The sequence below is a fragment of the Plasmodium reichenowi genome, chromosome 3 (assembly GCF_001601855.1).
Source record: "Plasmodium reichenowi strain SY57 chromosome 3, whole genome shotgun sequence".
In the NCBI taxonomy this organism is placed as follows: domain Eukaryota; phylum Apicomplexa; class Aconoidasida; order Haemosporida; family Plasmodiidae; genus Plasmodium; species Plasmodium reichenowi.
In genome coordinates this window covers 705,435-718,213 of record NC_033648.1, presented here as the reverse complement: position 1 = coordinate 718,213, position 12,779 = coordinate 705,435, and the positions used below count along the sequence as shown (strand labels likewise).

Sequence of the window (12,779 nt, the reverse complement as noted above, 5' to 3'; positions counted from 1 at the left end):
AAATTATATATTTTTTTATAATAAATTTTTTTTTAATATATATAAAAATTTATATTTATAATTTTTTTTTTAATTATTTTTTTTATATTTTTCTTTTTTTTTTTTTTTTTTTTTTTTTTTTTTTTTTTTTTTTTATCTATTTAAACAAATTTATCTTCTTTTAAAATTTAATATGTATAAAGACAAGAATTATACAAAAATTATAACTATCACTGTGGATCATAGTAGATCTTTCATATATTTTTTATTTTACATTTATCTTATTTTTTTCTCATTTTACATTTTTCATTTATTTAATCTTATTTTATTTTATTTTTTTTAAGAATGAATATTGAAGAGAGAAAGAAAGATATTCAAACTGGAATTTATGAACAAGAAATATTTGAAGAACTTGGTCAGGTACTTAAAGAAAAATTCTTTAAATATATAAATGAAGCGAACTATGAATATTATATATATGAAGAAAAGGAAGATAAGAATTTGATAAATTATAATAAATATGAGAAAGAATTTGTATGTAAGGATAGAAAAAAGAATAATACTTCTATAACATATGATCATATATATTCTTTTATGTCTTTTAAAAAATTTAGTGGAAAAAGTATATGTATTGATTATAATGGAAGCTATAAATATGATAATTTCGATATAAATGAAATAGATAATGATATAGAAGAGAAAATAATAAAAAATACATATAGGAAGAAAAATATATTTAATGAACATAATTATAATAAAAATATATTTTATGATAATACAAAAGGACAAATTATCTTAAGAATTCAAAACATAAAAAGGATAATTAGTATTATTAAGAATTATACATATTGTATACATAAATTAGAAAATGGAAAAAAAATAAAGGATAGTACTATTTTAACTAAATATCCTATAGACTTTAATAAATTACTTCTGAAATTATATAATATCGAAAATAATATTTATGAAATTATAAAACATGAACAAATATATGATCCTTACTGGATTAACAATCAAAAATATTATAAATATGTTAATAATTATATATATATATCACCTCAAAAAAAAAAAAGAATTATGAAAAATAATAAAAATTTAAATAATTATAATACTATATATGATGTATTATTGAAATATAATATGCATAGTTTTACACAAGATGATACTTTATGTTCATCACTACAAATAAATAAATTAACAAATATTCATTTTTTAAATTTATTATATTTTAAATATCAAAATATAAATACGAAATATTTATTTATTCATAATAAATTATATAAATATCAAGACTTATTAAAAAGTCCACTATGTTTTAATGACAAAGAAAATATTTCATCAATCTTTTTATCCTTCTTCTTATTTTTAAATATTTGTCTAAATGAAAATACCTACAAAAGAATACTTAATTATATCTATTTAATCAAATTAAAATTAAAAAAGAAAATACAATATATAAAACACAAAACGAATAAAAAACTTTTAAATATGTTATCAAATATTAAGGATCTTATAATCAACATAACTATTAATAATAAATCACACAACAAATTATCATCATATTTATCATCCATATTTAATATCCTAACATTACAAATAAATGAAAACCATAAACAAACTCTACAATTGTATAAGAAACTCCTAAATTGTGAAATAAATATTAACATATTGTCCCGTGAAGTTCAAAATATTAAGCAAATCACAGAAATGTTAAATAAAAAATTAGATGGAAATATTCAAAAATGGAAAAATATAAAAAACGAAACTACAGCACCATAATATATATATATATATATTATATTATATGATATGATATTTTTTCTTTCCTTAACTATTCACATATTAAAAAAATTTACATATTATAAATATATTTTAATATATGCATATTACAATTTTATTCAAATGTGTTACATATTTATACATATTGAATATATAATTTTATAAAACATTACGGTTTAAGTTTGATTAAAAGTTTTTTATATATAAAAAAAATATACCCACATATATACATATATATATATATATATATTTTTTTCCATGTAACTCATTAAAGCAATTTCTTAAACATTAACAAAAATATATCATTTGCGTTTACATTATTGATGTCTATCTGTTCAACCTCGATATCTTTGTCGTTAAACTTAAGTCTCTTGTCCATTTCTATAAAGGAAAAAAAAAATGTTTAATATATAAATATATATATATATATATATATATATATATATATTTATTTATATGTTTAAAATTTCTTGGTAAAATTTTTTTTTTTTTTTTTTTTTTTTTTTTTTTTTTTTTTTTTTTTTTTTTTGCTTACCCAAAATTTTAAAAATATGCTTATTGTCATAAATTTTCAATATAAAAACATAGTTATTTATAGAGGTTATCTCTGAATAAACTTTTTTTATCCCTTTATATTTAATTATAAACTTTTGTATATTTTGATAAGCCACTTCACATATAGCAAACTTGAATAGATGGAAAATTGATATATATTTATTTCGGCTTAAATAAGAATGTAAATATGAATATTTATCTATAATTAAGTTAAGTAATATTTTATGAAATTTACATAAACTAATTAAATTTCCTTTTTTCTTTTTATTATTGTATTTCTTTTTTTTCATGGTTCTAAATATATAATATAAATTATGTACATTTAACACATTTCTTTTAACATTATTTTCAAGGAATAAAATAATAGAATTGGACGGCATGTCTTCTGGTGAGATGAGTTGTTTTTTTTTTTTTGGCTTCTTTGAATTTTTATCATCCATTTTTTTTATAACCTTTTCAAAGCGTGCAAAAGCATGTTTATTGATTGAAAAAAACATATGAACATAATCAATAATTTTACTGTCACGTATACCTTTTAATTTTATTTGAAATGAATAGAACTTTTTAAAATTGTTTTTTATATTTGTTGTATAATTCTTATATATTATTTTATTTTTATTAAATAAATATAAATAATCATAATATAATATATCTGTATATATATGTGTATATATAACAAAATTTTCAATTCCAAATTTTATTTTTAATATATTTTCTTTTATAAATGAATGAATAATATGTTCATTAACACTGTTCATGTTAGATGAAATATTGCATTCTAAATAATTACTATTACTTAGGTTACTTCCTAGTTGATTCATATTTGTTTTCTCGATATCATATGTTTCTAAAACTAATTCATTTTTCTTTTTCTTCTTTTTATTAATTTTATTTTTATTCCTTTTGAATTCTTTAGTATTCCTTCTTAAACTCAACATGTCATCATCACCGTTTAATACATCATTAGATGTATAACTAATGTCGTTTGATTCATCAAATTTATAATTATTTTTATCATGTTGTCCTTTCAGCATATTTGCTCTTAACTCTTTACGATCTTCGTTTCCTCTTAAATCATCTAATGAGTACTTATCTATATAATCATCAAACTGGTTCTCATCATTTGTGTAAATCCCCTGTCCTTTATAGAACTGTATGTCTTGTTCATAAACAGGATCTTCGTAATATTTGTAACATTCGTAATCTTTATATTTATCCTTATATTTATCCTTATATTCATCTTTATATTTATCCTTGTATTCATCTTTATATTCCCCTTTATATTCATCTTTATATTCATCTTTATATTCCCCTTTATATTCATCTTTATATTCCCCTTTATATTCATCTTTATATTCCCCTTTATATTCCCCTTTATATTCATCTTTATGTTCATATTCTTCTTCCTCACAATTATATAATAGAATATTTTTTAAAATAATGTTGATATATATTTGTGAACAGAAATCTATATTATCATTTAATTTGTATAAAAAGATTATTTTATCATCTCTCAACAAATTAATCATCAATTCTACTTTCTTTTTCATACCTCCACTTAATTGATTACAATTAATATGTATATCACATTTTAAATTTACAATTAACATTAATAAGTTGATAATATATTTTAATTCAATATTTGTTAATTCAATATTTTTAAAAGTTAAAATTATTTTAAAATGTTCATAAATAGACATGGTCGGAATTAATTCAATTTTGTAATCTCTTTCATTCATTTTTTGAATTTTTTCTGAAATATGTTCATTTTGATTTTTTTTATTAATAAATTTATTATTAATTTCATACTTATGTCCATATGCTATTGTTTGTAAACTTCCTTTTAAATTATCTTTATTATTACAAAAAAAATATTTAAAAAAATATAAAATATTTAAATCGTTATTAAATATAGATGAAAATGTATATATTTTGTATGGACGCATTTTAATATTTAAATTTTTTAAAATATATTTTTGGCTAATTTTATTAAAAATTTTTTCTTCATCATCATCATTATCATCATCTAATTGTCCTTTATAATATTTATCTATTTCTGTTTCTTTATATAACATTTTTTCTTTTATATTTGTTTTTTCTGATATCTGCATTTCTATATCGATCGTATTATCATCATAATCATTATTATAATTATCATTCAATTCGTTCATATATATATCATTTTTTAAATATCCTTCAGAATTTAATTGATTATTTATATTAATTTCATCTTCAGATATATAATTATTACTATCTACGTTTTCTCCATATTTATAAATACCCACTGTTGTATTATTTTCATCTACGTTATTTCCTCTTTTTAAATTAAACAATTTTTGAATGAAATAAAAAAATGGATTCATATTTTTTTCATAATTTTCTTTTGGTTGTTTATATTCCTTATTAGATAAATAAAAATTTTTTAAAAAAAATGTATATCTGTTTTTTTTTTGTTTTTTTCTTTCTACACCTACATTATAGGAATTGTTTAAAATAATTTCTTCATAATTCTTTTTTTCGTTTTCTTTCTCTGTGAGCTCCTTGGAAGGTATAATTTGTAACAACTTATAAACAACAATAGACAAATAAATAATACAATTGATTAATAGGAATACAAAATCTCCACTTGTATTAAAAAAAGAATTCGAATCTTCACAAACACCTTGTATTCCATCTGAAATATTTAAATTATTGTCTCCTGATAGTTGATTATATACCTTTTTGAAACAGCCAAATATAACGAAATTATTTGAACTACTCATATCTTCATACATTATATCTTCATCAATATGCTTCATATGACGTTTGACGTTTAAGCATAAACTTCTTATATTCAATACATGAGATAAAGCAAAGGAATCAAATATTCTAAATATACATACTAACACATGAGATAAATTTATTAATATCTCATTATTATATGCATATGATAAAATTACCAACACATAAATGACAATACTAATTATACCACAGAAAATGAAATTGAAAAACAAAAATAAAATATAACTATGTAAATATAAAGAGGAAAATAAACATATAGATAAAAATATATTAAAACCATATAATAATAAGAAACAAAAAAAGGACATAAATAAAAATTCTTTATAATCAAATATATATAAAACTAAAAATAAACATAATATATATATAAAATAATATAAATATTCTAATAGTAATATTTGAAAATAATGTATATATTGATGGACATGGAAATTTTCAAATATTTTCCTATTCTCAATTTCATTTTTAAATCTTTCAAAAAATACACAAAAAAATATTACTATAGATAAAAATACATATATATTAATATAAAAATCTCTCATGAAATGTTCATGAAATTTTATATTGAATGGTTCATTTAATGTATCAATTCTTTTCTTTAATTTCTTAACATGGAAATTATTCTCTTCTTCTTTATCATTTGGTATAATATATATATTATTACTATCATTATAATTTATATTTCCATTTATATGTTCCTCCTCCTCATTATTATTATTATTATTATTATTATATGATACATTCTTTGATAATCTAAAATTTGTATTACATTCATCTGTAATATTTTTATTATCTAAATCTTTTATGGAATAATTGTATTTATTTTCTTTGTGATATAATAATGTATTCATATCATAATTACCCTTCACATCTTCAACAACTTTAATATTATCATATGTATTACCATCCAAAATAATATTTTCATTACCACTTTTCTTGTTTAATATATTTTGAAAATCTGACAGCATATTGAATAATGAATTGGTGTAGTATGCATAAGAATGGATAGAAGTATAGTTATAAAACAAATTTATATTAATTTCCACCTCTTTATTAACATCCGTATCATTTCTTGTCTCCAAGGTTTCTACATCTTCCTTATTATCACTATTATCTGCTTTTTTTTCTGTTATTAAAAAAGCAAAGGTACCTAAAGATATTTCATTTTCATGATTGGCTTTCTTTTCTAAATAATTATTTATACTATCATATAAATTATCTTCGATTAAGGGTTCATCTATATAGTTTATTTTTTCTTTTAAGCAATATTTTTGTAAAAGGGAATTTATTGTACTGTTATAATAATTAAATGAGTTTTCATGTATTAATTTGTTATAATTATATTCATTGTCTTCTAATTTTAAAATGTCCTTTATATTATCATTATTATTATTATTATTATTATTATTATTACTATTATTAATATGAGATTCCTCTGCATGATCATCTTGCTTAGTTTCTAATTTCTTCAAAATCTTATCATAAGAATTATTCAAATTTTTCTTTATATTATTATCGTTTAAATTATATTTATTATAATCCAACGTTTCATTGTTATTCATTTCATTCTTATATAATATAAAATAATTAATCGTACTTTGTTTTAAATGATTAGAACTTATTGTGGAGTAATCCAAATCAATATTTTGCACCTTTCCAAACAAAGACACACATTTTATTATTAAAAGACCAAAGGATAAAAGAAATAAAGGTACGATAAATTTGTACCAATAAAAACTTGAGCTACCTAAATCTTTTTTCAATTTTAATAATAAGGTTGGCTTAATATATGTTGTGAAAAAGTTTATACATGTTTTAAAAATATTTTGTTTTTTTATATTTTTCTTTTTCATACTATTTGAAGTATTCGACATTATCATATTATCATCATCATTTTTATTATTATGATATGTATTATAACTGAACTCCTTTTCTATAAATTTTTTTTTTTTTTTTTTACTTGATATATTTTCTTCAATGTCTGTTAATTCCGTATCATCTCTCATGTTGTAAAAAGAGTTATTATTATTTTTTTTATATTTACCATATTTATTATAACTATTATACATATTAATATCATAAGGATTCTCATCATAATTAGTACTATTAATATTATTTTTATTTTCATTACCTCTTACTAGTATATCCCTTAAATATGCAAAATTATAAGAAATAGGTTGCATATGTTTATTCTTCATTAGTAATAAATTATTGAGTTCATTAAAATATTTAAAATTTTGAAAGAATAAGAAAAATAATGGATCAATTTCAATTAAGTATTTAATATCTTTATCCTGAATATTTTTTAATAATTTTTTTTTTTCATTCAATGTATAAATATATATATAAGTATAATATATATCTATTGTTTTTAATTGATATGTTAACATATTTTTAAATTTGTTTAAGACACATAATAACTTTTTTAATGACTCTAATTCATTTATTTTGTAAGTACAATAAATATGATTTTCATTAAAAAATATGAAACAATTCTTATTTTCATTTCTTGTGCCTTTAATAAATTTTATAATATTCTTTTTAATGATATCTCTACTATTGGTAAATTCATTGATATTTGTAACAAGAATATCAAACAGATGATCGATATGGTCTACATTATTGTTTTTATTATTATCATTATTATTATTATCATCATTATTATTATTATCATTATTATTATTATCATTATTATTATTATCATTATTATTATTATCCTTTTTCTTGTCATTAATACTAATTTCATACGATGATATCCTTCCAATATTATAACTATCCACATAATTATTACCTACCTTTCTTGGCGAATTTATAACACCCTTTTTATTCAAGGCAGACATAATTTTTTCTTGACTCAAATAATTTGTCTGTTCCTCATTTGGTAACCCATTAAATTGTATATTTAAAGTAAATTTATATTCAATTAATTTCTGGAATGAATTTTTTGAACCTTTAAAAATAATTTGACCACTCTTTATAACTGCTATATCATTAGCAAAATTGTTTGCTTCATATATATCATGAGTACATATAAAGATAATATTATTCTTTTTGATTTTATCAAAAAATTTGAACAACTTTGTCTTTGTTTTTATATCTAAAGCTATAAAAGGTTCATCTAATATATATATATCTCTTTTAACAAGAAAACATATAAATATGGATATTTTCTTTTTTACTTCATCCATAAGATTTTTTATTTGATCATTTAAATATTGTACTAAATCCAAATCATTCATAATTTTTAATGTCCTTTTCTTATTTAAATATTTATCTACATTTTTATTATAATATAATAAAAATATTTTTATAGTTTCATAGAATGTAAGATTTTCATATAATATAACATTCTGACTGCAATAACTAATTTCTAAATCATTTTTTATATCTTTATTATGTACATTATTATTATTAAAACTACTGTTTCTACCACTATTGTTACTATGATTATCATTATTATTATTATTATTACTATTATTATCATAATTGTTGGTATCATTACAATTTCTTTTCAATATTCGATTCATAACAAATTCTTTAATATAACCATTTGAACATATACGACCACATAATCCATTTCTTCTATTTTTATTAACATCCATATAAATATCTTTTTTTTTATTTTTATAACTATTTTTAAAAAAATTGATTTCACCACTATCTTTACTAATCATTTTGGTTATGATATTAATTAATGTAGATTTTCCAGACCCATTTTCTCCTAACAGTACAAAAATACGGTTACTTCTAAGGGTTAAGGAGACATCTTTTAATGCGTGTTTCTTTCCATAAAATTTATTAACATTTTGAATAATTAAATAGCATTGATTATTACGATGCTGATTGTTATTATTATGATTATTTATATTATTATTAATATTGTTATTTATATTATTATTTATATTGTTATTTATATTATTATTTATATTATTATTTATATTATTATTTATATTATTATTTATATTATTGTTGTGTCGAAGAGGTATCATGGGAATGTCATATGGATGACCATTCGATTCTCTTCTATCATTTCTTATCTTTTCAATCCTTAAACACATTTGACTATTCACCTGTTTTTTATGTAATGTATCTAATTCGTAACATGTGTCATCTTCATCAGTTCCTTCAAGCATGAAATTATTACTGTTGTCTTTTAATTGATGAGTTGGATACTTTTCCGACATATCATAATTAATATTTCCATATTCATATGTTTTCTGTTGTGATTTTTTTCTTTTGTCATTCGTTATACTTTTACTCTTACCCCTGTATTTAGTATTTAACATATTCATCTTCTTCCTCTTGTAATATATTATATAATTCAATATACATATTAATAAAACAAAAGATACTATGGAACATATAATTAGATGCATCAAGCTGATGTTTTCAAATTTTATAAACAACTGCTTGTAATCTATTTTTATATTATTCTTTATTAATATAAATATAAAATCAAGAGACAAACAAAATGACGAATGTGGTATCAAGAGTACAAAGAAAGTAAGTATATTACTGGCACCTGAATGTATAATTAAACGGAATGAGGAAAATAAGAAGAATAATAAAAAGGTAGCTATATAATTGATGGAACTATTATTAGAGAATTGCATGCATATAATTGTAAATAATAAACTATTCATTAAAAAAAAATATATTAGAAAGAAAAGGATAAAGTAATTCATTAAACATTTATATACATAAAAATATATAACTAAGGTAAATATAATATTATAAAAAAATAATATAATAAAATAAAATAAAAGCCAAGAATAGTAATAATAATATTTATTTATTTTAAGACAACATAAGAAATTCTCTATATTAATTTTCCTCTCTTTATTTATATCGAAACATATGTTTACAATAAATAAACACACACATAAAAATACAACTACCCGAAATATGTTTTTTTCAAAAGTATCAAATGCATTAATTTTCATACTTTTCATTGGCATCTTGTATATAAAAAAGTCATTTAATTTGAGTTCAGTTTTATATTTTCCACCTTTCTCATCATATCCAACATTTTCATTAATATATTCATTATTAACCTGATATTCTTTTTCATCTTTTTTTTTATATTCCATAGTTATTTCCCTTTCTTTATTTAATTCATTTATCTCTTCATATCTATGTGTTAACAAATTATTCTTTTTTAATATGTCCGCATTATAATTTAAAATAAAAGAATTAAATTGATATTCTAATACAATAAAAAAACTAAAATAATACCATTCATTGAAATAAATATTAAATGACAAATCATCAACTGTGTTAAAATTTATGAAATTCTGTTTCAAATTTATATTTATATCATTGAAAAAATATTTCTCATTAGAATTTAATAAAGCATAATCACCTACACGTATTTTATACTTAACATTAGTAATTAATCCATCCGAATTATTATAATAATAATAATTATCATTATTATTTTTTTTTTTGTCGTCGTTGCTGTTGATGGAATTATTATTATGGTATGATTGTATACCATTCTTCATTACTACATTGTTATTTATAGATGATAATATGTCTTCATTTTTTTCATTTTTTTCATTTTTTTTTTTGTCACTTTCTAATGTAACATACGGATAATATAAGTGAAATGGGTTTCCATATTGTTTGTTCTCATATTTATTATACAAGGATGCATTTTTATATAAGCCTTTTCCCTTAAAGCCTTCACTTTGTGGTGATAAACCATACAAATAAGAAAACTTCACATTTTTTTCTTTCTTATAATAATTTACATTTTCTACACTTAATAAACCACAAGAATAATTTGTTTCCACTAAATTATTTTTTACAAAATTATAAAAAAATAATTTTTTTCTGTCATCATTAAAATATTGCGTATAGTGATTTTCATTTTTAAAATTTTTTATATCTTTAATAAAGTTTTTATAAAATTCTGTATTTTTAACCACTTTTAATATATGTGGATTTATTTTCAAATTTTTTATATTTTCAAATTCATTTTCTGTATATACATCTTTATATAAATCGTTTATATTAAATTCCGATGATTTTAAGTTTATTATATTTTTATGTAAATTATATAATAAACTGTTCTTATCATTTTCATGTATATTTAATATATCATCATTTAATTCAAGTGAATTCACGTTTTTAATATCTTTTGATTTTAATTCGATGGCATATTTTAAATTCTTCAAACAATCTTCTTCTGAATTATATAATTTAAAAATATTTAAATCGTTATTTTCTGCATATGACAAAAAGTCTTTCGTAAGCTCATTGCCCGGTGTTAAACAAATGTGGTTAACATAAATCTCATCATTTATTTCTCTGAAACGTTAAACAACAAAATAAATAAATATAAATAAATAAATAAATATATATATATATATATGTATATATTATTGGTTCATATTACATAATTGTGTACATTTTTTTTTTTTTTTTTACGCTTCATTGTACGTAAAGACACAACACAAAAATATATAATGTTAACACATATATATATATATATATATATATATATATATTTTTTTTTTTTCATCTAATTTTTTATTTTATAAAAACTTACTTTGAACACAATTCATTACTTAAAAATAAGACATATTGTCTTATTGTATCGTTCAAATTAATTTTATCATTTGGATAGGATGTATTATATATTTCTAAGGAATCTATAAAAATAAATATATAAAAAAATATGGTATCATATGAAACTTATAAAAATGTATAAGTAATTATATTAACAAAATAATTGACTAATATCATTCCACAACAATAAAAATTATAAATAAATAAATAAATAAATAAATATACATATATATATATATATAGAAGACATGTAAATGAACACGATATATATAATTACTTGTAAAACAAATAATCATATAAATAAATTTAAATACATATTTATAAATATATTTATATTTATATATATATTTATGTAATATATCTACATATTTTTATTTTACGAAACTTACATTTGTCACTGATATTTCTTAAAAATAAATGGAATGATATTAACAAAAACGGAATTAACAAAAAGAAAAAATAAAGGAAGAAATCTTTTCGTTTTTCATAATAAATTTTTTTTAATAAACCGTAGAGCTTACGGATCTTCATTCTAATTTATTTTCAATTGATTATTCTATTTTTTTTTTTTATTTTCTTTTTAAAGAAATCCAAAAAAACAGGAAAAAAAAAAAAATCAAAAATAGATAAGAATGATAAATTAGTCCTAAGCTTACCATAATATAAAATAAAAACCAAACATGAAAAATTAAATATTTTACATATCTGTTATTATAATATTATATAGAGATGTTACTATATATATAAATGTATTTATCTATATATAATATAAATTACATTATCTGGTTATTATATAAATAAATAAATCAATATAATATATATATATATAATAATATTATATATATTTTATTTATATAATTCTTTTTTTACTATTAGGTAATTATTATAAAAATATAATCCTGATCTTTTTCTATAATAATAAATTATAAAACACCAAAAAAAAATTAAATATAAAAAAAAAAATAAATAAAATAAAACATCAAAAATATTAGATATTAGAATAATCTATTCAAAAAACTAAAAAAAAAAAAAAAAAAAAAATTATATATATATATAATATTATATATGTATATAATATATATACAATATTTATTATATATAAATTAAACCAT

The 12,779-nt window shown here is 18.5% G+C and overlaps 2 protein-coding genes across 2 annotated transcripts; one reads left to right on the top strand and one right to left on the bottom strand.

The window, feature by feature from the left end:
- Positions 1-324: 324 nt before the first annotated feature.
- On the top strand, positions 325-1,758 carry PRSY57_0319100 (hypothetical protein; the record flags this gene model as incomplete). Its single annotated transcript, XM_012905815.2, has 1 exon — positions 325-1,758. The coding sequence occupies one exon, from the start codon at positions 325-327 to the stop codon at positions 1,756-1,758; it is 1,434 nt and encodes a 477-aa protein (XP_012761269.1).
- Positions 1,759-2,026: 268 nt separating this feature from the next.
- On the bottom strand, positions 2,027-12,198 carry PRSY57_0319000 (ABC transporter, putative; the record flags this gene model as incomplete). The annotated part of the gene is made up of 4 exons (XM_020114478.1): positions 2,027-2,139; positions 2,294-11,406; positions 11,648-11,750; positions 12,057-12,198. The coding sequence occupies 4 exons, from the start codon at positions 12,196-12,198 to the stop codon at positions 2,027-2,029; spliced, it is 9,471 nt and encodes a 3,156-aa protein (XP_019970845.1).
- Positions 12,199-12,779: the final 581 nt, after the last annotated feature.